This window comes from Brachyistius frenatus, unplaced genomic scaffold (genome assembly GCF_029030835.1).
Source record: "Brachyistius frenatus isolate BFR_SWC_R1_liver_20210118 unplaced genomic scaffold, ASM2903083v1 Contig_143, whole genome shotgun sequence".
Classification (NCBI taxonomy): domain Eukaryota; kingdom Metazoa; phylum Chordata; class Actinopteri; family Embiotocidae; genus Brachyistius; species Brachyistius frenatus.
Genome location: NW_027210742.1, coordinates 1,014,767 through 1,041,661, shown reverse-complemented (window position 1 = coordinate 1,041,661; position 26,895 = coordinate 1,014,767). Strand labels below are relative to the sequence as shown.

At 42.1% G+C, this 26,895-nt stretch overlaps 1 protein-coding gene across 1 annotated transcript in view; it reads right to left on the bottom strand.

Moving 5' to 3' along the window:
• Positions 1–1,130: 1,130 nt before the first annotated feature.
• The window catches only part of syne2a (spectrin repeat containing, nuclear envelope 2a), a 78,451-nt gene continuing 52,686 nt past the window's right edge, over positions 1,131–26,895 (bottom strand). Inside the window, exons 81-108 of the mRNA XM_069715441.1 lie at positions 26,733–26,866; positions 25,885–26,080; positions 24,723–24,908; positions 24,365–24,478; positions 24,086–24,240; positions 23,521–23,668; positions 22,957–23,051; positions 22,097–22,328; positions 21,736–21,933; positions 19,753–19,866; positions 18,339–18,494; positions 15,639–15,797; positions 14,148–14,314; positions 10,028–10,190; positions 9,343–9,533; positions 8,833–8,983; positions 7,960–8,142; positions 7,067–7,204; positions 6,594–6,785; positions 5,935–6,217; positions 5,137–5,246; positions 4,924–5,050; positions 3,717–3,919; positions 3,378–3,554; positions 3,057–3,185; positions 2,739–2,930; positions 2,403–2,491; positions 1,131–2,240 (exon numbers count right to left, since the gene is read on the bottom strand). Of these exons, the coding sequence (XP_069571542.1) occupies positions 2,033–2,240; positions 2,403–2,491; positions 2,739–2,930; positions 3,057–3,185; positions 3,378–3,554; positions 3,717–3,919; positions 4,924–5,050; positions 5,137–5,246; positions 5,935–6,217; positions 6,594–6,785; positions 7,067–7,204; positions 7,960–8,142; positions 8,833–8,983; positions 9,343–9,533; positions 10,028–10,190; positions 14,148–14,314; positions 15,639–15,797; positions 18,339–18,494; positions 19,753–19,866; positions 21,736–21,933; positions 22,097–22,328; positions 22,957–23,051; positions 23,521–23,668; positions 24,086–24,240; positions 24,365–24,478; positions 24,723–24,908; positions 25,885–26,080; positions 26,733–26,866 (4,590 nt within the window). The 3' untranslated portion in view covers positions 1,131–2,032. The remainder of the gene's footprint in view (positions 2,241–2,402; positions 2,492–2,738; positions 2,931–3,056; positions 3,186–3,377; positions 3,555–3,716; positions 3,920–4,923; positions 5,051–5,136; positions 5,247–5,934; positions 6,218–6,593; positions 6,786–7,066; positions 7,205–7,959; positions 8,143–8,832; positions 8,984–9,342; positions 9,534–10,027; positions 10,191–14,147; positions 14,315–15,638; positions 15,798–18,338; positions 18,495–19,752; positions 19,867–21,735; positions 21,934–22,096; positions 22,329–22,956; positions 23,052–23,520; positions 23,669–24,085; positions 24,241–24,364; positions 24,479–24,722; positions 24,909–25,884; positions 26,081–26,732; positions 26,867–26,895) is intronic.

The following is a 26,895-nucleotide window of genomic DNA, read 5'->3' as shown; positions in this document are numbered from 1 at the left end:
AAAAGTCATAATATAGTATGACGGATTGGACGGCATACTATGGTATAACTTATTCTTCATATTTTATACGACATACTAAAGTATTAAGTATTTTAAATTTTTTGGCCGAAAAAAAAGTCATACTATAGTATGACTTTTTGGTGATTTTCTTTATTTTATGATTTTTTTCGATGACTTTTTGGTGAAAAAGTCATAATATAGTATGACGGATTGGACGGCATACTATGGTATAACTTATTCTTCATATTTTATACGACATACTAAAGTATTAAGTATTTTAAATTTTTTGGCCGAAAAAAAAAGTCATACTATAGTATGACTTTTTGGTGATTTTTGGGTCGATGAAAAAGTCATAATATAGTATGACGGATTGGACGGCATACTATGGTATAACTTATTCTTCATATTTTATACGACATACTAAAGTATTAAGTATTTTAAAAAAAATTTTGGGCTGAAAAAAAAGTCATACTATAGTATGACTTTTTGGTGATTTTTATAACTTATTCTCGATTTTAAAGTCATAATATAGTATGACGGATTTTGGTGATTTTTGGATCGATGAAAAAGTCATAATATAGTATGATGTTTGGGACGCCACAGTATTGTGTAACTTAGTCTATATATTTTAGGCGACATACTAAAGTATTAAGTATTTAAAAAATAAAATTTGGGCTGAAAAAAAAAGTCATACTATAGTATGACTTTTTGGTGATTTTTGGGTCGATGAAAAAGTCATAATATAGTATGACGGATTGGACGGCATACTATGGTATAACTTATTCTTCATATTTTATACGACATACTAAAGTATTAAGTATTTTTGCCATATTTTATTCCATATTTTAGACGACATGCTATAGTATGACTTTTCTTTCACATTTTGGACAACATGCTGTAAGATGACTTTTTTTCCATAATTTAGACGACATGCCATAGTATGACTTATTTTTTTTTTCATATTTTGGACGACATGCTATAGTATGACTTTTTTTTTAATCATATTTTGGACGACATGTTTTAGTATGACTTAGGTCTTTTTTGGTCGATCTTAGAGTTTTGGTTGTTCTGAAAAGGAATCATCGCTGTAAAAAGTATCAATTAAAAAAAAAATTCTTTAAACAATCGAATTAGGACAATCATTGTTTACTATGAGAAAATCAGGACCATAAAATACGCCTTTTGACATTATAAATAAGCATTATATTAATACATTCTGTACATAAACATCCTGCTAAATCTACAGTGTTTCATCAGTGCACCAGAAGATACGGAAATGGCAGCTTGCCATCTACTCAAGACAAATCTCAGCTACAAAAATATTAACATGCAAAGTGTGTTTATAAAACGGACAGTTTCTTTTTCTCTTTGCCATTTAAAGGATATATTCAAATTTAACTTGTTTTGTTCTTTTGTTTCTAAAAAAAACAAACATGGCAGGAAAACATGAGAGAAAGTGAAATGTTACAGAGTCCGTAAAGCAAGCTAAATGTTAACGTTGAAGAACCCGCAGCTCAGTGATTGTGTGTAAATTTGTTGAATGAAAAAAAAAATATATAACCAAAGAGAAGCAGTTAAAAATCCACTAATGCCAATATATATATATATATATATATGAAAAAAAAAAGCTGTGATTTCATCATCTTACTTGATTTCTTACATCTCCAACTCTGTTATTCTCAACCGAACTCACTGAAACAAATTTGCTGACTCTTCTGTCATCCAGTCATCATCTTAGCTTTGGGATATTTTAACTATTTTTCCTGATACTGTACACCTCTCTGCGATTTTTTTTTTTTTTTTTTTTTTTTTGCCTTAGTAATCAAAACCATTAGTTGACCATACGTGTTTTTCTCCTGATTGAAATGCAGTCAAAGGCGTGCTTCTCTTCAGGGAAAACATCCACTGACCCGTCAGGTCAGATCTTTACAAATAGTTAAATAGGCGTTTTTGGACTTTGGAATATATATATAATTCATTTTATGGCAGTTCAGTCCTGCATGTTTCAGTGGGACACAAAGGCCCAGGTGTCTCAGGTGGGCGGCGGGCCGTTGGTGTAGCGCAACATGGGGTAGAAGGAGCGGGCGAAGTTGTTGGCCACGCTGCAGCTGGGGTCGGTCTCCGACAGCGGGATGAGGCAGGGGAGCAGCAGCAGGAACAGCAGGAGGAGCTGCAGGGGGAAGGCAGCGCGGAGGACCCGGGAGAAGAAGGAGCGAGGCGGACAGGACTCCCTCCTCTCTCTGCAGGGCAAAAAAAAAAAAAAAAAAAAAAGTTTATTACAGGAAAACATAAGACACAAGCAGGCAGAATATAGAGCCTTTCGTAATCTTTAGTAAGCAATTCATTTACGAATACATCAGTTGGTGGTATTGCATGAACGGGAGGCAAATTAATCTGCATACCTTTGAGTGGCGGAACCTTTCTTTGAATGTGCAGCCGCCTGAGAAGTTTCTGGGGAAGACTTTTGTTCTGGGACAGCTGATGAAGATTCCTGAATTAAATACAAAGAACTATTACCGTTTTATCCTTCTTTTTTTTTTTTCAACATATCAAACTAGAAAAAAAAAAGACTTAAAATCTACATAAACGATTAATAAACATTACTAATGAAAATAAAAGTTCCGATTTTAATATAAAATTTCAGTTTACGTGAAGTTAAGAATCTCCAAAACACTTGATTCACACTTTCCTGGACAGTTTTTGGACACGAGGACAGAAAGAAAGCTGTGGAGTTTTACCAGACGCTGTCGCAGGGTGCTCAGGTCCTGGTCCACCTGCCTCAGGAGCGTCTTCAGCTTGCTGCCCGTCACGTGCAGCTTCTCCCGGGCCTCCACGCTCTCCTCGGCGCCGTCCTCCGGCTGCAGCTGAGACCACAGAGCCTGGAGGGAGGCCTGCTGAGCCCTCCTGCCCCGCAGCTCCTCCTGCAGCTCCTGAACACCAGGTGAAGATTTAAAAAAAAAAAAAAAAAAAAAAAAAGTGACCTTTTAGACATCATTTAAAGATATTGAACACTGAATTTTGAAAAAAAACAACAACAACAACACCCGTGGGCTTACAGTGAGTGTGTTGCTGTGCTGCTGCAGCGCTCTGACAGGTGTGTCCGGGTGGCTGATGTCCACCGCGTAGCGTCGGCTCTCTGCGTGTGCCAGCCACAGCAGCAGAGAGTGGAGAGTCTCTTGAAACTCCTGCAATGGAAAAAAAAAAAACAACAAAAAAAAAACAACGCCATCCGTTACAGAGACGAGGTTTTAGTGGCACGTGACGATAAAATATTTCCACTCTCCGTAAACAGGACTGTTTGTTCTGCACCGATTGCGCATGTTCGAGTCCGAGTGCGTCCGTCCGTCCGTCCGGGAGGACCCGGCGCCTCGTCTCACCTGGCAGCACATGAGCGTCCTCCTCAGGTTGGTGTCCCACCGCTGCAGGCGTGTGCACGCTCGGCTCCAGTCCCTGTTCACGCCGGTCAGCCCGTCCTGCAGCTGCGGAGCTTCTTCGGCCCGCAGGTTGACGGACAGCATGGTGGACTTGTGGCGGGAAAATGTTTTCTGCATCTCCTGCAAAGTAAAACACATTTAAAAAAAAAAATAAATAAAAAAAAAAGGACTCGCGGATCCTCATCAATCAGTCTCTTCACTCGAAAAAAAAAAGGCACAAAAAAAATTAAAAAAAATCCACGTCTTATCTTCGGAACCGTCGTATTCCATCTGAAATCTCACCTTCAGTTCTTTGGCTCGGGCCTCCATGTCCTCGATGCTGCCGGCCGGCTCAGACTGCTGGAGGCGGTCCAGCTCCGGGATCACGCTCTCTAACCAGGAAGCGATGTCGTGGAGGTCCGACGCCAGCGGCCGGGGCTCCTGGGGGCCGGACGGCTGACTGTTCCTGGACTGAGCCTGCAGCAGCTCCCAGCGTTCAATCACACCTGGAAGCGCACCAGCGTCCTCAGACATACGACTTTTACAACACTTTTAACTACTGACAGCTCAAGAAAAAGTCAATCTTTGACCGTTAAGACGGAATCTATTGTGATTCTGATGCAGCTTTTCGCCGCCGTATTGTTTATTTTCGAATGCAGTGTTTTGGTTTGAAAACCAGGTCTGACGAGCTGGAACATCGCTCGCCTAGTTTCTCTTCTTTCTTTTCCAGACGTCCCGTCGTGGAGCCGCATGTCTCTGCCCTGCGCTTGACGTCTCCACCAACACTTCTTCTCCTCTATCTCTATGCTGTCCTTTTCTCTCTCTGCTCTCCTCTCACCCCAACCGGTCGAGGCAGATGGCTCCGCCCACCTCTGAGCCCGGTTCTGTCGGAGGTTTCTTCCTGTTAAAGGGAGTTTTTCTTCCCTCTGTTGGAGGTTTTTCTCCCTTAAAGAGGAGGTTTTTTTTCCCTCCTAGTTTATGTGGGAATTGTTGAATTGTTGTGTTTCTCTGTATAATATTGTAACGTCTTGCTGTAAGGACTTTAATGTGTTAAATGCCATGAAATAACCTGTGTTGTGATTTGGCGCTGTATAAATAAAGTTGAATTGAATTGATTTGAATATAAGAAAAGCTACAGCCAGAGCTCACATTCATACATTGATATTAAAGTACTTACAACCGTTGAGTAGCTCTCAAACAAAATATAATATCAAAATCTAAAACGTTTACTTGAAGCTGGAATCTAAAACGGCAAATGGTGATAATAAAGTATCTGGAGTTTCTCTGGGGCATTTTCTCAACCTTAATAGGTAAAATGTAATCTTACAAGTGGCTCTGCAGGTTTTAGCCCGTTTCAACTTTTTTTGTTGTTGTTGCAAACTCTGCCGCTTTCAGGTATTTGAACGCATTGATATTTGTTCCATTTGTGAGTTTGTGCCACAAATCTCCCCCCCCCTCTCTCTCTCTGGAAGTTTGTCTGGGTTGCGTCATCCGTCACGGTGACTCTCACCTGACTGTTTGTCCGAGGCCGTCAGCCCCGTCAGACCGAACTCCTCCGGCTGCTCCTCGTCATCCAGGATCATCGAGACCCTCTTGAGGTTCTCGATGCTGCCGCTGCACTGAGACATGAGACGCAGCTGGAAACAAACACACACTTATTGTCACTCTCTCAACAGTTAGTTATTGTTGGTCTAACTAGTGGAGTGAAATGTTGGAGACGTACGTAGCCCGGCTTCGGGGTGCTGGTGAGGATCGGGGTGGACTCGGTGGGTTCCTCCGAGTCTCCTGGCGGCCATCTTGGAGACTCGTGCGCAGCCAGAGATGTTCTGGAAACTGAAACACAAACACGGGTAAAAGTTAAGTTTGGCGTGAACGAGCTCATCAGTAGCAAAGTCTCTCAATCCAATTATTTATGTTCCAGACTTATAAATAATAAATCTCCCCGGAACTTTGAAAAAAAATTATATAAAATTATGTTGAATCAACAAAAAAGGAAAGAAATTGGTACTTTTACTTCCTGCAGACGTGGTTTGAAAAAGTTCTTCAGAGCTGCAGCGGCAGCACGATGAGCAATTACAAGCGAGCCGCTGGAAGATACTTTGTGGAAACTTATTTTAACCGTGAAGAGCAGAGCTGTGAGCTGATTTATTATGATGGAGACCACGATGTTCTGGAGCCAGAGAGGAGGATCTGGGCTTCAAAAGGTCCTCCTGACTTTCAGTCAATTCCGCCCCTTTGAGGAGAGACTACAGGTGTATGGATGTCTCTGTGTGTGTGTGTGTGTGTGTGTGTGTGTGTGTGTGTGTGTGTGTGTGTGTGTGTGTGTGTGTGTGAGAGACATTACATTTTATTTCAGGAATATTAATATGAACTTTACTTGCACTTCAACTTTAAGAACCGAACAAACTGCTACGAACTGATTAAACATCAGTCACGTCGGGATGTTGCCCAACGAGGCGTGCGTTCCTGTTGAGAAACCTAATATATCCTCGTGTTGTGAGCGCAGACACTATAAACGCACCCGATATGGCACTGAAGTAAGCGCCCTCCTCTTCGTCTTCTTCCTCCTCGTCATCATCCTCGTGCGACGACGACCCTCCCACGTCTCCCGTGTGGTCCCACTCCAACGGCAGGGAGTCCACGCTCACCGGCGTCTCCCGACCCGACCGTTCCAGCGGGGAGGTCAGCAGGTGGATGGGCGTGGCCGGGAGGCTCCCCTGGCTCCGCCCCAGCCACGGCCGGCCAATCAGCTCCAAGCTCGACTCCAGGGAAAAGGTGGAGAGCTCCGGTTCTTCCGTGATCATCTGGGGGCAGAGAAAGAACAAGTATTCAACCAGGCGCGAAGGACGCACGTGACTGTCCGTCCAAAAATGTCCATCATAATAAAAGTTCATCTTTGCAGTTGCGTTTTTGAACCGATTGTAATATTTTACAGAGAACTAAAACTGTGTAAAGGACAACAGATGGCTAGCAAATGGTTAAAAAATATGTTGGGGATTTTGTCATGTCTGCATGATTTAGGTTGGAAACTGGAGAATGAATGTACAGTAAATCCAGGAAGTGTGTGTGTGTGTGTGTGTGTGTGTGTGTGTGTGTGTGTGTGTGTGTGTGTGTGTGTGTGTGTGTGTGTGTGTGTGTGTGTGTGTGTGTGTGTGTGTGTGTGTGTGTGTTCCAGCTCACTGGGGGCTGGCTGAGGCGCTGGTGGAAGCGGACCAGTCTGCTGAAAACCTCCTGGCAGTACGAGTGAAGTTCCTCCAGCTCGTCCTCGATGAGTGCCGCATCCTGCTGTGAGCTCTTCTGAATCAGACCCTCTCCAAACACGATCAGCCCGTCGATGCGCTCGGTGTTCAGGGTGATCTCCTTCTGGAAACTCTGAAGCGAAGACGGTTGGAACGAAGAGAGACTGAGTCAGGAAACTCGAGGGAAAAACAAAATACGAGCGCTGTGAAAGAGCGCAGCAAATGAACTAGACGCTGTCTACAGATGTAAACTGAAGCATCTTAACACAGTTCTTCTAAGAATCTTCCCCACAAGGCATTTTCTCTGTGTGTGTGTGTGTGTGTGTGTGTGTGTGTGTGTGTGTGTGTGTGTGTGTGTGTGTGTGTGTGTGTGTGTGTGTGTGTGTGTGTGTGTGTGTGTGTGTGAGGCCTCACGTTGAGCTGCTGTATCTTGTGATGGACGTCACTCTCCAAGAAGTGTTCCACGTTGGTGAGCTGCAGGTCCAGCTCGGTCAGCCACACCACCATGCTCTCCCTGGTGCCTTCGAATTCCTCCCTCTGGCTGGTAAAATACTGCAAGAGATAGACAATTATATGGACGAATAAAAGACAATAATAAAATCTAATATCGTCTGATTCCAGCTTATTAAATGTGAATATTTTCCAGTTAATTTATTCCTCCATGATAATAAACTTAATATCTTTTGGTTGTAGACAAACTAAAACGTTTTAGGCTTTTAGCTTTGGGAACACATTAAAACTCATATTTTTAAGCATTTTATCACATTCTTAAATCAAACACCTCGTTGATTAATCCCAAAACATAATTGACAGTTTAATCGAAAATGTAATTTATTCATGATTGTATTGCTCACCACTCACGAGTGGCGTGTAACAGTATGTAAGAGAGACCGTGTGATGGAGAACTGAAGCAGAGGACTGGAAATGAATCCTTCAAATGACGTCGAGAACAATTTGTCAACTTCAAATGAGGGTAAGGGATTTATCTTTAAAAAAAATAAAAGTAGAAGAGTAGAAATATTTGACTTTTAGAAAGAGGAGAAAGAATTCATGTGCCAGTGTAGGTTAAAACCCAGCATGTGAGAATTACTGTGAAAGTGTTTCCGACGTTTGTTGAGAGGAACAGTGAAGCTCAGTTCACGTGATAATACATCACGGCTTTTTACAAGTCATATTTCAAACTCCTCTGAACAACGCTGGAACTGGACAGAAACTTTAACACTGAACTCCAAATTAATTTGCTCATGAGTTAAATGTGGCACAAAGAAAAAAAAAAAAAACTTTTAGGTTGACTTCCTGCGGCGTACCTTGAGCCTGCGGAGGATGGCGGCCACCCTTCGGTGCAGGGTGTCCCAGCGCCGGTTGCCTTCGTGGACCATGGCTTTGAGCTGGCTGGCCCGGTCGGTGCGGTTCTCCCGGGCCAGGCGGCGGTACTGGTTGTTGACCAGCTCCAGCTGGGTCAGACGCTCATGAACCTGCCTCTGGAAACCCTGAAGACAGAAGAAGGAATGAATGAATGATTCAGTGTGTGATTGTGGTTTTGTTCTCATAGTGTGAAACAGAGCTGAAATGATTAATTGATTAAACAATTACTCGTTCAACCAAAAATTATTCTGCCCCAATTTTGAAAATGAATCTGCCCTTTACACAGGTTTTTTTTTTTTTTAAGAAAAAAAGGTAAAAAAAATTTGAACTTTAGAAATATAAATATTTTTGGGCTGCCTTGGTAAAACAAAAAGAAACACATTTTAATATGTAAATGAGCTTTTGGACACTGTGAGTGGAACATTTGACTATTTCCTGACATTTTATAAAGACCAAATGATAAATATTTATTGGATTAAGAATTGATTTGATTCATTTAGATTTAGTTGATAATGAAAATCAACAGTTTCAGGAATTATGCCCATTTTGCTTGTTGATAATGATCAGTCATAGAACAATGGGTCTTAAATTGATTTCTTTTCCATTGTTTTGGTCGCGCAGCAGCAAGAAGGAAAAACATTTTTAAAGTCTGTCAACTCAACAATCAAAAATTCATGAATTCTGGTGGCATAAAATTGAATACAGAACAATTCCAGTATTCAACTTGGAGGAAAAACAAAACAAATAAAAAACAGAGAAGAACTGATCAAATAAAATAAAGCAGCTGCAAGCCTCTGCTGAACCTCACAACTGACCTCAAACTTCTTGAGTTCCTCCTTGGCGACAGTGAAAAGGACGTCTGCAGAGTTTGGGCTGGCAGCGGTCCGTTCGGCCATCTTCAGCCAATCCTCGAACTGCGAGTAGTCATTGAAGAACTTACACCAGAGACTCCACGTCTCCTCGATCCTGCAGGGACACATCATGTTGGGGTGAACATTGTAACATTCAAGCTAAAAAAAACAACAACCAAAAAACAGCTAAAAGTAGAAGTTCTTAATCAACATATATGTTTATTTAGATTTGAAATGAACAAAATGGAACAAATTCTTTCAGCGTGATGACATCAGGTGTAAAGTTTAGAGGTCCTAAACAGGTGCTCATCGTAGAAGTGTGTTTGTGGATTAATTGGCTCAAGAGCTCCATGAATCATAAAATATGATAACAGATAAAGAGCCCGGAGGTTCTTCTGTCATCTGCAGTGCACATATTTACTGTAGATGTGCACTGGTCAGTTTAATTCAGCGCGAGTGTGTTTTAGCTCCTACCTGAGCCTCCGGTCCAGAGCCAGAGCACAGATGGTCCTCCAGCGCTGGTCCAGGCTGCGGCTGGTCTCCTGCAGGGAGTCGCTCTCCGCCTCGGTGCCGCCGCCGGCATCTTCGTCCCGCAGCAGAACGTCGCACAGACTGAGCACCGACGCGACGCCCTCCGTGTGCTGCTCGATGTCCCGCTGCAGCTCCTGGACAGACATGAGGACGGGCGTTACAGCGGTCCACCCCACGGACCTGATGTGTCAAACGTCAGGCCAACGACGGAGGACACCGAGTGAGACCATCACTCCCAAAATTAAACAAAGACGGATACGAATTATTTATCATAAACAGACAAAGAGTAATCGGGAGTGACAGAGAACCGGGAGAAACAAAACAAAAAACAATGGACATGAAAAAAAGAAAGAAGAGCGAGAAACAAGATATTCAGACGGAATAAAAATTGAAACAGAAAAATAAACAAAAGAAAACAAGAAACCACGAACAATAACAATGAGACATGAAACGGCACAACAGTGAAGCTTTCGACAACTGCTGTGGAGTTGTGTGTGTGTGTGTGTGTGTGTGTGTGTGTGTGTGTGTGTGTGTGTGTGTGTGTGTGTGTGTGTGTGTGTGTGTGTGTGTGTGTGTGTGTGTGTGTGTGTGTGTGTGTGTGTGCGTGTGTGTGTGTGTGCGTGTCCACCTGCTGCTCAGCCAGCCTCCTCTGGATCTCCTGTTCGTGACACACGCTGTATTTGATGGGTCTAGACAGCTCGGCCTCGATGCGAGAGAGCCACGATCGAAGGTTACTCATGTTCTTATCCAGCTGCTGCACCGTCACCAGAGTCTCCTTCAGCTTCTTCACCCTGAAAACACACACACACACACACACACACACACACACACACACACACACACACACACACACACACACAGTTATATAAAGTGTACCACACTAATTCAAAACCAGGAAATCGATCACGACTATTTGAACTATTAGTAATTATTTATTGTGGGTTCTGACTGACATCTAATTGAGAGGTTTGTCACTTGTGATCCGTCGTCCTCAGTTAAATATATCTGCTGATAACCAAGTCAGCCAAAGAGAGATCGATGAGACATTTTTTTAGGCCTGAGGCAAAATTATTCTTTAATTAACAAGAAAAAAAAAGTTTTCAATAAGGTAAGGCTACTTTTGACCTCATGGGGGACCCAGTCTTTAGGTTTGGGAACCAGTTAAAAATATTTAGAGAAAATTAAAAAGAAAAAAGACAAGACAAAAAAGAGAAATCATCAAAACCAAAATGGAAAAAAGACAGAGGTACAACATGACAAAAACAAGAAAAGAAATATGAAGACAGATGATAAAGAAATAGGATAGATAGAAAGAAAGAATGACATGAAAAAAGACAATGAGAAGAAAAAAGGACAAAAAAAAGCAAAAGAAGAAACAAATAAATAAAACAAAAATAAATGACATGAAAGAAAGTAAAAGAAACAGGAGTGAAACCAGAAAGGTCAAAAGAAACAAAAGGTAAAAAAAGAAAAGAAAAACAAAAAAGTTTAGCTCTTTGCTGAACTAAAACCCTCTCAGGTATCTTTCACTAAACCTTCAAAGTCACCATGGCAACTGACTTCCTCATGAACACACACACACAGACACACACAAGCACTCTGCGCCGCACTGACTGGTGTCATAGCAACAAATGGGACAATAAAAGCTCTCTTCTGAGCCTTAAAAGCCTGAAGTGTGCCCCATTTGGGAGTTTGAGTTAATTTCCCCATTTGATCTGTCCTCTCCCGTCAGGCTCGCCGCCAATATAATAATAATAATAATAATAATAATAATAATCAAAAACAGCCATGAGTGTCAGCGTCGGCCTGAAGAACGCACGGAAGAGTCCCAACAGATGCCGCACATTCAGCCGACTGTCGACAGGAGAGTGTTTGAAACGAGTGACTCACGTTAGATCCGTGTCTGTTTTCGAAGTTCACAGTTTGGAGATTTCTGACATTTTCGTCCTTCTTTGAGAGGATATTTGGATGAAGGATGACGTTATGATCGGACAACATTGAAAAACTTCGGCTACTTTGGTAAGTCGGGGGATCATCACGGTCATTGCGATTCATGTTGTGGACACGATGACCGTCGCGACAAAACTTCACAGCAATCCATCCAATAAGTTTTGAGATATTTCACTGTGGACCAACCGAACCAATTCAGCCATCCATTGAGTGGCTAAAAAAAAAAAAATATTCTTAAAGCCTGGCTAAAAATACATTTGGTCTTGGTCTAAAACTCAGGGAATTGCAGAGGCACCATTCAAAAAATGTTTAGATTAGATTAGAACCTCAAGAAACCAAAATGTTCCCATATTCTCGATCAGATCCCCGATTTAATCATAACTCTGCGAACGTTAAACTTTTTTTTTTTTTTTACACAGGCACGTTTACTAAATGGCTTAAAAAGGGTGATTTGTAGAAAAAAAAAAAAAGTATTTTGTTGGTATTTGTATCAAAAGTCTTTACCTTAACAGAGGGAATAATGTCGAGTGTGTAGTGAGTAGAAGTCTGTGCGTGTAGTTAATGCGGCTTCATGTTCACGGCCATGTAATCGAGAGATAATGCAGTCAGTATAAATTCTGTCCATGAAAACACTCCTCTACTGGGCAGATACGACCGTCCCGGTCAACTAACAAGTCTCTCTCTCCCTTTCACTCCCCCCTCCACCTCTGACAGCCCAACAAAAGGCCAGCAGCGTCACGCCGAGGCCAAACAAAGGCACAAAACCCGGTCAGGGGTGCTCGCCCAGGGAAAAAAAAGGACAAGGGGAGAAAGGATGGAGAAAAAAAAAAAAAAAAACGAAGCAGAAAAGAGCTGGAGGATAAGCGGAGGATGTATGGTTGGGTGGACGGAGATAACAAAGTAGGGCTGACGGCGGGAGGGCTCGAAGTTACGCAAAGATGAAACTCCAACTGACATTTACTCCTCTCGCTGTAATCCTGCAGCTCTTTACTGCACATGTGCTTTTTTTCTTTAACCCAGCACAGGAAGCTTTAGTTTTTGTGCTCCAAACCATCAGCGCCTGCAGGAATTTAACTTCTGCCGGCCGGTGATCTTCTTCAACGTCATTGGTCTGTCTGTATGCCTCAAATCTACTGCGGTAATTTCGATCTCCGGTTGAACATGTACAAGGGGGCCCTCGTGTTTTCAGGTGTACTTTTCCCACTTGAAATAACTTCATTATTTCTCATGCTTGAAAGATAAATAAAAGGAAATAAAAATTAAATAAAAGGGAATTTAGGCCCAATCCCATTTCCCCTTCCCGCGACCCTACCCCTCAGAGCCGGAAGGGGGGGGGGCTTTAAATCTTAAATGAAAGAACTGGGACCCCACTCATAGCCGCAATTCTCCTGAGTTAATTATCAATACGTTTGTAAGTCTCCGAAATTTGATTATTAAAATGTATGGAAATATACAGTACGATGACGAAATATCGTATCTCAGAGAATCCGCTACTAATGCTTAATAACAGGATTTCACTCCAGCTGTTTGAACCAGAAATATCTTTATGATCCCGAAGCTGCACTTTCAGGGCTACAAAAATCATTTTAAAGGACCATTTTTCCACGTTTTCTTTCTTCTCCCGCTACTCTCTTTGGAGTCTGCATCTGAAAGCATTCAGCTTGGAGGACGAGACGACCACCTACCACTCGATCCCAACCTTACGCGCAAAACAGAGGGGGACCTCGAATCAAATTCCTGCGTAATGTAAAAAGGGTCGCTCACGGTGGCAAAACCAGTTAAGCTTATTAGCAAACTTTGGCTCTTTTTTTTTTTTAAATCTAAAAGCTGCACAGTTGAGCGTTATGGCCACTATAAACCGTGTTTCCAGCATCGGGACGCAGCTGATTTCAACCCCGCTGAGTGAAGAATCCGGGGATCCCGTCTGGTTTACATGAGGTCAAGCCTGCTGAAATCTCCTCACAGGGTCTTTTGAGAGGACCTCACTTTGAGAACCAGCGATTAATACATACCGACATACCCCTCCCTCCTTCACGAGTCATCCTGCTGACAGACTCATAAAAAGGGAGGGGCAGTCATTTAGGACTCGGGGGACATATGGTCCTGTCTGAGACTTAAGCACAGCTTTTCTGTTTTTACAGTTTTTTTTCCTGGTGGTGGTGGTGGTGGTGGTGGCGGCGGCGGGGGGGTTGGGTGTTGGGTGTTTAGGGTTAAGAGAGGAGTCTGTATCTTCCACAGGACTGTCCATCTGTCTGGGGAGGGGTGGGTTGGGTGGGGGGGGCAGTAATAGTTTACCATCACAGGGGCTTAACCTCTACAGTCTGTATATTAGAGGCCGCGTGTTCCCGACAGCTGCGTAGTACGGCTAACAGCTAACACACAACAGCAGGTGGATGGATAGCCAGAGGATCTCCTGTTTAATTACAGGCATCCAGTTTGAAGCCCTTCAGTAATGATGCTCGTTACTGTCGAGTGGCCTTGCTGTGAAATTGCTTGCGCAAGGGGAGCTGGGGGGGTTGGGAGGGGTGTGTGTGTGTGTGTGGGGGGGGTTGGTTGGTTGTTATGATGTGAATTTGGTGCGTGGTACTCAGCAAATCGGAGTCATCTCAACCACACAAACACACTTTCAATGTTAATTTACCCATCATCACTGCGCCCAACAAATCGCCATTGAAAACTGCTTCTGAATTGCGCAAGTAATTTCTTTACATTGTTTGCTTTGTGTTTTTTTTTTAAGGTGTTTGGTTGCTGCGTGTTAGCGTGTGTCCCCCCTCCCCCCCCCCGTGAGCCGCTCTCACCTGGACTCGATGTGATGGAAGAGGTGGTGCCAGCGCTGGTTGACTTCCTGCAGCGAGCCGTAGACCTGCGTCTGCTTGGCCTCGTCGCTGGCCAACAGCAGCTGCTCTCCCAGCTGCTTCAGGTGACTCTTATTCTCACTGAACAGGTTGATCTCCTCCATGCAGTCCTGCGGAGGCGCGACAGAACATTATGCTCCTTCATAAACATGATCCTTAAAAAAAAAATTAAAAAAAAAAAAAAAATCAAGAAAACCTCACAAACAGAAGATATTAAATGCAGATTAAATTAGATTTATATGGAGATTTTTTTTTTTTTTTAATTTGAGTTTAACTTGAACATTAACACCTCATTTTCTGTTTACACTATTTTGTGTTACTTGCTCACAAATTTGGACAATCTGTGAACCCTTTAGCACAAAGGACATCAAATAGATGAGAAGTAAGTGCCTCGGTTTTTAAAAAAAAATTCTTGTGCATTTCATTTTAAAATGACCATCAAAACACCAAAAAAAGTTGCAGATATCGTTGTCATTTATTCTCTAAAAGCGGTGGAACGCTACCTGTCGATACGAAGGAAGCTCAGTAAAAACTTTTAAAAGAAAGCTGAAGACACAACAACAACTCTTTACTTTAGCCTTTAACCGGCTACTCCCGAAGCTCCTGAAATATAAAATGTGTGTTTATTTTGATGCATTTTATTTCTTTATATATTTCTGTATTAATTTATTTCAAAGTGTCTCAGACACACTCCCCCTCCCCCCCACCCCCCCACCCCGTTCGGTGTTTCTTTATTCAACCTGCCAGACGCCCGTTTTCATGCCCTGAAGTCGGTTATCACCAGTAGAGTTCACCAGGAATTAGTATCAAGTGCCTGTAATTTTCTCGTCTCACTTAACGACACAAAACAACGATCCCGAAACATCCGAGCCGATAATTATCTTGTTGAGTAAACGAGCACGCTTCGAGATGAGACGGGAAGCTACAAAAGGCTTTCAGTCCCTGAAAGGACAACTGTTGTGTGCGAACAAAGAGCGCGCTGCCTTTCCATTCCGGGCCGCCATCTGTCAGAAACAGCATAATGCATGTTGTTCATGTATGGATTCTAATCATGCCTTCACGAGTGCTCTCAAAGCCCCGACTCATGAACTAACTGCTGGAAAACACGGTTCTTTTCTTTTTTTTTTTAGTAAATAACATGCAAATAACATTTCTCGCGAATGTGTTACGGTGTGCAAACAGAATATTATGCCTGCAGAATAAATTCAATTTTTAATGGTGGTATTTGACATTTAGGTCTTCCTGAAACAGCTCAATTTGACCAAATCTGTTTGTCACAAACTAAAAGGTGTCCGTCAAAATCTTCCAAAATAATCTTCTCGTAAGAGTTTCCGTGACAAGATATTATCAGACGGGAGTCCTAATGTGGATTTGATTTTGGGGATTCTGTCACATTAAGACCTATAAAGTTTTACTATCCCCACGACGTCGTACCTTCTTCAGTTTGTCCACCATCTCCTCGATGCTCAGCTCTCCGCTGCGGCACACCTTGTTCTCCATCTGCGTCAGCCAGTCGCAGAACTCTTTGTTCTTGTCGTTGAAGATGGTCCACGCGTTGACGCGGTCTGCGACTTCCTGCCTGCGTAAGGATACCTGTGAGGGGTGAAAGGGATAAAAGTTTGCATTATTGCACCCTTTGCGGCCGTTAAACATCTCTGTGAAAACCATCACTTCTCAGATTAAACATCATCATTTCCATGCTGGGCAGAAAAGTGTATTTTTAATGTTAAAAAAAACAACTGCTGAGTGTTATTTCAAGAGCCATGAACTATAAAAAAAAAAAAAACAAAAATACAAAAATATAAAAATTGTACTGGCAGGTCATCTGTGATGCCGTTGGAGGTAAACTACTAAGTGTACATGTGCCGACCTTCTTCCTACAGGTTATGAATACTGGATGGAAACTTTAACTGTTAATGATTCAGTTTTGGTTCAATATTCACACCAGCACCTTTTGATGCAATTATCATCTATTATCTTTCTTTTTTAGGGACAAAACAGGAATAATCGACATGAATATGTTGATTTTATGCTATAAAAACAAACAAATACGTTTCAATTATGAAATAACTTTGCCAAATACATTAAAACCTTGTCGGGAACAACTGCAAACAAAAACATCAGACTGGTGCAAAAACAAAAGCTTTAAAACAGTGGTGCCGAAGGTTTTTAATGAATATCAGTTTAAATCTGAAACGGGGTTATTGGTTATGATTCTTCCTGGTATGTAAGCAGGAAACACTGTGACCCAAATATAACAAAAAAACAAAGCATTTGTGGACTTGAGTTTGGTGCACGAGGTCATTTAACCTGCTGAATTACTGAAGGACGTTTTTCGCTCATTTCAATTTCACTTAAATATTGAAAATCTGCGATTACATGGTAGAGATTAAAATACTGTAAAACTGACTGAATATTACACGTTTTCTCTTGTTGGTATGAAGCATCGGGGACATTAAATCTCTGTCAGGATCAGAAATCAACTGAATTGAGAGAAATCCCCCAAGAGAGTCGAGCTATTTGATCAAAATTAAGGAGGTCCATTTTCCTAATGACAGATTAATGCCGTGAAAAGACCCCGTCACATGGCGGGGAGGGGGCTGATGATCTTTTGGAGGTTAAAGGGCTTAGTGAGCCCACGGGACATGTTGAAGCAGCTATATTTTACTCCTCGGTGGCATTTATTTCATTTAAACGAGCTCCGCTTTGGTTTTAATGTACTGACACCGCTGGGCCTTCTGGACTTAAGAGAATTCGGGGTGCATTGTGGTGCTGCGGTCACCGTGCGAGAGACTTTGTGCTGCCCCCCCACCAGCCCCGGAAACAATAGAGCCTGCCCCCTGAATCCCCCTCAGCCCAGCCCACCCAGGCCATCTGCTCGTTAGACCCATTCCAGTGCCCCCCCCCCCTACAACCTGTTAACTGTGCAGCAGAGACTGTGGTGGCTCAGATCCAAACGTCCCTCCGGCCACATCAAGGAATGAATAAAGACTCAAAGGTCTTAGGTTTGATCGAGCAGCTGGAATTAGTCTCTGCTTTCTCAAATAACGACTTTTTTTTGTGCAAAATTGTGAAACTCCTGGAATAAAAATGGTCATAAAAGTAAAATTTGTTATGTCAAACTGACAAAATGATGATCAACACAGCATGCAGGTATTCTTAAACACTCAGTGACTCACAGGTCGCTTTTCTTTTTAGGAAATGATATGTCTCGGGTTTTATTTTGATGCCTTCAATATTTGTGGTGAAAAGTGTTTGTACAGATAAAGACGACGACACACTGAACACATTCCTGGCTGCTGTCGCTGCATCTGTGAATCCAAAGAAACTCCTGCCAAAGCAGGAGCAGGTGGAACGCAGTCCTACAATCACCCAAACAGCACGAGCACAAATGATCCCATAACACCCTAATAACTGACAAAAAATGTCCCAAAGCACGTCATAACCGTTGGTTTTTCCAAGAACAAAAGTGCGTCTGTGTTCGAGCCAGAAGATTTAACTGTAGGAATCTGAGGCTGTGTGTTTACAGTGGAGCTGCAGAATTAAACGGCCCCGTTGTTGTGTCGGACACTTTCATGTGATTGCTCCGTTAGCACAACGTTACAACCTTACGTTGGAGAGGGGCTGTTTTAAAGCATTAGAATAAATTGCAAAAGAGTTGTGTCTTCTTTGGGAATAGCCAACAACATGAAAAAAAAAAATGAAAAAAACCAAACAAAACTGTCAACCTCAGCAGAAATGTGGAGTTTTTGGAAACTTTTGCAGAAGAAACATTAAGAAGATTTGATGCAGTTTTTCCTCCATGAACCTGCACATGCTGGCTCTTTTCTTAAGCAAATGTGTGTGTGTGTGTGTGTGTGTGTGTGTGTGTGTGTGTGTGTGTGTGTGTGTGTGTGTGTTCAGCCCCAGCGGTGCAGAGGCTTTGTGCTGCTGGTTAGCGGCAAGAAACCGCTGCTAGGAACTTTTCCCTCCTCCTCTCTCTCTCTCTCTCTCTCTCTGCACTCTCTCCACCTGTCCCATCCTCAACCTCTCTCGCTCCCTCTGCTTCATTTTATAACATCTCTCGCTCTCTCTAGATTATTTTGCTTTTTTAGGGGGGTGGGGGGGGGTAAGGGGGGGGGTGTCAGCTCTCACCTTCATACACAGCTCTTCCCATTGACCGTGGAGTTGCTCCAGCTGCTGCTCCAGCAGAGCCGATTCGCTGGCCGCCACGTACTGGGACAGGTCCGTCTTCATGGTGGCCAGTTCCCTCAATCCGCCGGCCAGACGCTGCAGAGAGAGCTCCGTCTCCTGCATAGCACACGCACACACACATACGTGCACGCCTCAGCGCCTCAGCTCAGACGGCCGTGCACAAGTTCTGGGTCGCTTCCCTACCGCTCTCTGTCGCTTGTGGTCGCTCTGACCGTCCAGATTAAAGGGCTGTGGACGGGGCAGGGGGGGGGGAGGGGGAGGGTAGCAGGGGGCGGGAAGGGGGAGGGGAGTGAAAGCATGGGGGGTATTAAATAAGGGAAAGGGGGGGGTAAACTCGGAGGCTCTCCGGTGGGATGGGGGTGGCTGATGGAGCTCAGGGGTGGGGAAACTTTGACCAGTTTTTAGAGCAGCTGACCCGATACGGTTTTCTTCCACATTCGTATCATAATTTATTGGATATTATACAGCAACTCTATGCACGGGACAGTGTGTGACATGCACATCAAACAGGGAAGATTTTCAGTTTTATAACTGACATCTTCTTTTTTTCCTCTATAATGAGCCTTTTATTGCAATACGTTACACAATTAAAAGTGTCAGTCACCTTCAGTGTCTGTTTTTCTGAAAACTCTAAAATGGATTCGGAGAATTTGGAGAATTTTTGGTCTTTTGTGGAAACCTTTTTCTTAAATGAGGTCATGCCCTGTTAACGCATTGAGTTTTTCTCTTTACCATCCCACTAGATGGTTGCCTACAAGTAGCGGGGCTATAGCTAGGATTTTATAAACATTGAGTGACTCTAATGTTTGATAATGTTCTTTTTGTTCCGTTTAGCACAATTTATTTCCATACATTATAACCCACACTGCCGAGAACACATTTCTTCTGAGGATTTATTGCATCTCGTACTTATTCATTTGTTCAACATTATTAAAATATTGCATCATGAGTTTTCTAGTCACTTTAGGGTTTTTGCAAACTGGGAGAAAAGCTCAGTGTACTTTAAAAAAAACTAAGGAGCCTTATCTTAGTGTTTTTAACAGTAGCTGCAGCTCAGATAATTACGTATTATATTTTAACCAACTAAATCATCTGAAATAAACAAAGATTTATGACTCATCGCTGAGGGATTTGTTTTCTTAGTTTAGATAATGATAGTGCCACGCTACCTCAAAAGTCTTACAGTCATACAGCATCAAATCAGTCACAAGTGGATCCAAATCCCCCAAAAAGTGAGTTTATAAAACTTATTTTCATCTCATTACGGAAAAGTGGCTGGCAAAACAATTCTAGCCCTGTATTTTTTAATCCAATCACAAACACGTGAAAACACCACTTGTATAAAAAAAATCACCTGGATGAGAGGCTCCTTATCCTCGGAGTCTTCTGGTCCTTCAAGCAGCTTCAGCTTTAACTCGTCCAGCTCAGACGTGACGTTGGTTATTCCCTCCTGACACCGAGACCGCGTCTAAACCAGCAGCGGGACACAGAGAGAGGACAGCATTTCATACAAACATACGTTTTACTATTCATCTCTTCATTCAGCTGCTTCTGACTCCCATTAAAAACATTTTTTTTGAATAAATCAGGGTCAAGTTCAGTGAACACAGAGGAAACCTGCTTTTCAACATCACATTAGAATTGAGTTTCTTTTTTGATTGATTTATTTGTTGTTATTGTGACACTAAATGCACCCACCAAAATGTGTTTTTAAAACAACACAAAAGGCAAGATCATTTTTTAACATAAAGCTTTTCAGATACTGAAATCATTACATTACAATAGATTGAATCATTTATGCTAAATGTTGAAGACCATGACTGTCTATCTGTTGTATAGTATTTAACATCCGATCTGCATTTCATAGTGTAGGCCTTGAATGAACTAATTAAATTGGTACAAAACCACAGCGGCATAAATGTTTTAATCTTAATAATGTATTCATATTTAATACTTTAAAAGGACCGAGTTGGTCTCCTGCTGTCAGTTCTTCTTTGTGCGGTACTGTTACTCAGTGTGTGCGATCTTTGACATGTTGCTCGGAGGGATTTCCCTTTTCCCCCGGGGGTCGATCCTGATGAGCTTAAAGGGGCTAACACGGCTTTCCCTGACCTCTATGATCACCAAACCACTCAGATGTCATCTGCAGCTCCTGAAGCAGGAAAGACCTTTTAAAATGCACACCACAGTGATCTTTGTAAATCAAATAGAAGTCATCAGATTCCTCCGTTTTAAAAATGTGAATCAGTATTTCTCGAACATTTTACTTTAATACCACCATTGGAACCACTGAAGGTTTGCTTCTACACATTCTGTGTGTGTACGAGTGTGTGTATTTATGGTATTTTCTCAGATGGTGGTCTGTCGAGGTCTCACAGGACGACATAAAGGCGCTGCAGTGAAGGAATGACGGGCACAGACACTGATAACCAGCTGTCTCCGCATTCGGATCATGGAGAGATTTGAGCTGCTCTTTGATCCCTCTTGGCAGGAGAGCTCAGTGTGTGTGTGTGTGTGTGTGTGTGTGTGTGTGTGTGTGTGTGTGTGTGTGTGTGTGTGTGTGTGTGTGTGTGTGTGTGTGTGTGTGTGTGTGTGTTTGGGTGGGATCAGGTCCTGGATGTGGGTCATGCATTACAGACTCCCTTGATTATGACACATGCTCTCTTTTTGTCCTGTACATGCTAAAAATGTATGAGATGGAGAATCTACCTGCAAGTAGGAGATCAAATCTGTGACAGTTTCTCTGCATTCTGCAGCATGTCGAGAATAACTAACGTGTTTGTGACCCCGTCAGCAGCCGATATGTAGAGTCAACATTTCTGTGCAGCATTCAGAAAGTGTTTTAAATATCTGCTATTTTTGCATCTTTATATCCTGACCTGCCTTCAATCTGCCATTCAGTTAAGCACAAAGAAGAAGATGCTGACGCCACAGAAATGAGGTCAAGACCGAACTTAAACTGAACACTGCAAAAGTCCTATGAAGATATATCTGCACTTTACGTAGGCCATGTTCAAATTTCAATGCTGCTCAGTCCATTGACAGCAATAAAAGTCAGAGGTGGATCAACACCAGTTAACCTTCACCAACACAGTCAGAGTAAGAAAAACAAAACAAAACAAACAGAGCAAAATGAAAACATAACAACAGCCAGTATTTAAAATAAAAAAGAGAAACCCAGCAACAGCAAAACAATCCCTTCCCAGTCACCGCCGGTGGATGACATAAATTGGTTTGCCAGTAAGTAATTTGAAGTAAAGGATTCTACTGTAATTCACTAAAACATGTGACGTAAGATTTAACATGAAAATATGAATAATAAACAAAGGCGCGTCACCTGTGCAGCGGTGTTAACCAGGTGTGTTCTCCTCCGCAGCAGCGAGGTGGTTCGTTCCCAGGCCTCCTCGACGGCCTGCAGCTCCGACTGCAATCCGCTCCGACACTCCGACTCCGTCATGGTTTCACACAGATGTTTGCCAGCCTCCAGAGTCCGGGTGTACACAGGAGAGTGCAGATCCAAACGCTCTTCAACACGCTTAAAAAAAAAAAAAAATTACAAAAAAAATATGGGGAGAGACAGAGTTAATAAATAATTGAAACATTACACATATGAATTATTTATCCACTAGAAAAGAAAAGTCATTTTTGTTCTTTGCACTTGTAAAAAACGAGAGTTGTTCAAATTTCTGAGGATGTACCTTGTTATCCTCCATGTAGCTGTGGAGCTGGTGCAGCGTACATAAGGAGGGTCCAGCAGGGGGCAGCAGAGAGTCGACGTCCCTCAGCAGCTTCCGCACAAGTTTCAAACCACGCTGATAGATTGTCCACCGGTGCAGCTGTTCCTTCATCGAGGTCCGGTTCTGATCAACCAGAGCCGTGCAGTTGGACCAGCTCTCCTTCATGCGGGCTACTTGAGTCAAGAGTTCACATCTGTGCCAATATCAACATAACAAGATCGGTTTGCGTGTTTGATTTAGGAGAAGAACACGGCACTTAGTGCTTGGCATCCAAAAAACTAAAAACATCATAAATTCAGAAGAGATGAGAAAAAAAAACACCATAAAATTGTACAAGTAATAAAACAAAAGGGCACAAACTATTACAAACAACTCGGCAAGAGTTCATTCACGGACGGTTTCATCATAAAATCCGCAGGTTATTTATGACGGTCTTAAAGCTGTGAGAATCTGTTCCAGCGGAGGGAAATTCCCTTTTGGATCCCTTCAGGAATCTGAAAGCTTTCCAACGTTTTCAAAGACTCCAAAAAAATAAAAAGGATTTAAGGATCGAGCATCGAGCGGAGAGACGTCTAGCTGTTCCATGACATGTGATAGCTTAGATTACTGCCACGACTTCTCTCGAAGTTTTATGAGTAAAAGATTTTAAATCAATCTACAAATGGCAGATGCAAAATGTTATCTCTTCTCAAAGTGTAAACATAAACTATCCAAAAAAAAAAAATCGTATGGGTGTGATTTTGGTGCAAAATATCCAACAGTTCCTGATGTTATCCAAAGTGTTAAACCTCTTTTCATGTACAACTTTTCCAGTTAGTTACCTTTTCTCTGCGGTTTCTTTCTTCGCGGACTCGACCGCGTCACCGTGAAGTCTCTGCAGAAGCTGATGACCGATAACTATTTCAGCCTGAAGTCTCTGTGGGAGTGAGCGGTCGCAGCAGAGAGGGAGGACACGATGAGATTCATAGATCGCTGATGTTTTTAATCACGTACGCTCGTGATTGTGCAGTAAAAGGGCCCACATTTCTTTTTTTAATGACATCACCGGCAGAGTGATGTCGCCAATATCAGTGCGAGTTCAGTAGTTTTCCTTCCAAATGAAATTGATGAGGTCGTTAATTCAGACTTAACAAATATTATCTTTCTACATGGCTGCCGTTTTAGTAACGCATGAGCAGCGTACGGACGAGCTGTTTATCAAAAGTTCAGACTAATCTGTTATTAAAAGAAATTACAGTGAAAACGGCCGATAACGTTGCGGTTAAGGAGAGTTAACAAAAGAATCCGGATGATTTGTCGCTCGCCAAAAGTAGGAAAGTTAAAGGATATTTATGTTTGTCGGATACAAAGAAATGCAGAGAATCTGAAAAACGTTTCTATCGCACCTGATGGACGGACAGCATCTCTCGGAGGCTCGAGTAACTCGGAGGTTTTCTGCACGCCGACTCGCGCTCCAGCTTCTCCTGGACGGACGTCAGGTTTTTACATTTTTCCTGGAAGTTCTGGGAACGCTGACGTTCTTCCTGCAAGTTTCTGCGAGACATGTAAACACACACACAGAGCCGAGAGTCATGGGGCTGTTCTTATAATCTACAAGCGCAAGTATTCAAAATGCATCCATCAGGAAAACAGACACAAGAGGTCGTAATGTTGTCGTACTTGGGGAGAGCAATATATAATTTGCTTTCCAGACTTTGGCAATAGATTAGACTCTAGATAAGCACCACATTTATTCAATTTACTCTTTGGAGCTTGAAGTATGTGAAAGAGGTAGAAGCAGCTCTGCAGACGGTTTTTTTTTTAATGACATTTCTGGAACAAATTGTCATTTTGTAATATAACACAATGTTAAATAAACAAACGCAATTCCTGCACCAGACCAAAGTATCTGATTTTCTTGGCAAAAAAAAAAAAATGTCGGCACATTTCTCCTCAGTTGAACTTTGTCACCTGTTCATGTCGGCTGTGCGAGTCATGCCTTCGGCCCACTCCCTGCTGAGCGTGCGCAGCCTCTCCGTCTCCCGGTTGTTCAGGCCCACGTAGTCGCTCATCTCCCGAAGGTCGACCAGCGACGGAAGCAGATCGCTGAGCTCCGAGAGAACCTGCTTCAAAGTTCAAGAGATATTAAACACGGCCCACGATCAAAAAAAAAAAAAATCATTTATACTTCATAAAAGGCATTGTAATGTAAAGGGACGCTCGGTGATGGGAAATGAAAGCGTGACCGACCTTCACAGAGTCTGCGTCACGGATGTCGGCCTTCAGTTTATGCAGTGAATTCTGGGTCTGCTTCTCAAAGGCCTCCAGTCGAGTGTGGTAAAGATTCTTTTGCTCTAAATCCTCCTGCAAACACGGACAAACGTGACCGACTTCAGGATCAGTGAGGATTTGTCAAATTTCGAATTTAAGTAGTTAAAAGTTCAGGGAAACTTTTCTCCGTTCATGAAACACTTTATGAACTCGATAAGACAATAAATTGAACAGAGCACCTTCCATCAATTACTGAACTTCTGTTTAAAAAAAAACTGTACAGTTAAAAATAATATTTCTGCTGCTGTTGTCAAATATTTAAAACAAATTTTCTCACCTGAAGACTTTTCCTCTTCCCCGATATCACCTGATTCAGCAGCAGGGTGTCACGTGACAGCACCCTGGTCTCTGATTGGATTAAATTCGCAGCCAGCGGTTCCAGCCGTCCAACAAGATGCTTGGATGCCGCCAGCACGTTTCCCACACTGCTTTGCAATTCCTCAGCATCATCCTGCAACTTCTGCTGACAGAATTATATTTAATTCAATGTATTATCATTTATAATCCATATAAGTGTATTTGTTCGTTACTGAGCAGAGTTGGTTTGGTACTTTTAATTGGAATAATATATACAATATTTCCTGTTGTTTTTTTTTGTCATCTATCTAACTGTGCTTATATTAATATAAGAGATTATTACATAATAGCTTCTTTTTTTTTTTTATCCTCTTGAAAAATGGAAGTCTTGCTCTCAAAAAATGGATCTGTGGACCGTCATGGTAGAAATGGAAAAAAACCACGTGACTGAATTTTTTTTTTTTTTTTTTGTATACATGTGAATAAACAACACTTAATAGAGCATCTGAACTCCGCATAAGAGGAGAGGAGATCAGGTGTACGGACACAGAGTGGACCACCGCTGATATTTCTGACCATAAGTGTGCGCTATCTTTTCCATTCCAGGAAGAGGAGGCCGGTCTCTGAGAAAAATATGTAATTAAATCGTGAATGTAATGCATAGACTCTCTGAACTCTGCACCAGGAACATGATGACATAAGCGGGGTATTTGATGGTTCTTTAAAAAAAAAAAAAAAAAGAACCTGCATATGGTATCTATGAAAAACAAACTCTCTAAAAATCCTGTTATCAAACTGGTTCGGTTTGTTCCCGGTAACCTTCAACATCAGAGATGGTTTCAGTTCAGCAACTCAAAATGCAGATGAAGATCACAAGAAGATCCATCCCATCTCACACTGCCGTAAAACCGTATGGAAAGAAATTTACAACTTCAAATCAAACAAAGGTCGACAATTAAAGCAACAATTTCATTCAAAACTTGAACAACATCGGTGTAAATATTGTGTTAAAGCACCAACAATCATCCCTATAGTATTGTTTCAATATGGAGATTTGGTGAAAAATATCATGATATTTGATATCGTCCAAACCCCTCAGCTCTCGATGTAGATTCAAACTCTGCCAAAACCCCCAGACTCACCTGAACTGAGTCAACCACGGCTTGCGTGTCGTGTTCAGGTGACAGTGGAGAACTCGACAGCTCCTCCCACTGATGCCACACCTGTCGCTGGTGACGAGAGCAGCTTTCAGAGAGGCGAGTGTAGTCCTGCCAGAGGGAACGTGTCTTCCCGGTCTTCAGGTGTTCGTCCTGAATCTCCTGCACGACGTCCTTCCACCTGACAAAATCATTTAGCACTGTAACTCCATCCCGGTCATGTGTGATGTGTAGCTGAAATGATTTTTTTTTTTTTTTTTTTTTTACTGATACTTGCGAAATAAAGACGTGGAAGCTAAATGGCATTAATATAATCCGTGATGGAGAGTTTAGTACTCTTATATAAACAACTGTCTTGATCCATTTTGGTTTGTATTTAAATGTGTACTTAATAAGTGTTCACTGTAAATTCATAAATTGTGTTAAAGTGTTAAACGGTACACAGTATATGTCCCTATTATAATATTTTCAAGTTTCACATTTCTGATGATGGCGCACCCATTTATGAAAAAAAACATAGTATTAATATAGTAAATCTAACAGACATTACGAATACATTTAATCGCTAATATTTTACGCAACGTATCTCCAAAACTTTCCAGAGTTTAGTGAACGGTATCGTTTTCACCTTAGCAGCAATAAAAATGTCAAAAAAAATAATTTAAGCTTAAAAAGAAAAATAACTTTCTTAGTCTTCAAAGAACACTTAATCCACTTTTGTATTTGAAAAAAAAAAAAAAAAAAAAAAAAATCAAATCACCAAATTTGGTGCTACATGATTCTCCCTAGAAAGTGATTTGTTGACTTTTTTCTTTGAATTTCCGTCCACTGACCGTTTTCTCTCTCCTTCCACCTGATCACGGAGCGCCTGAGCTGCTCCACGATGGAGAGTCTCCACCAGTCTCTGGAGAGGTTTGTCCACAGCGGGCCAAAGTTCTTCTCCTCCTCCGGCCGTCACCTGGAGCTGCTGCGTAAAGACCAACACCTGTCTTTCAT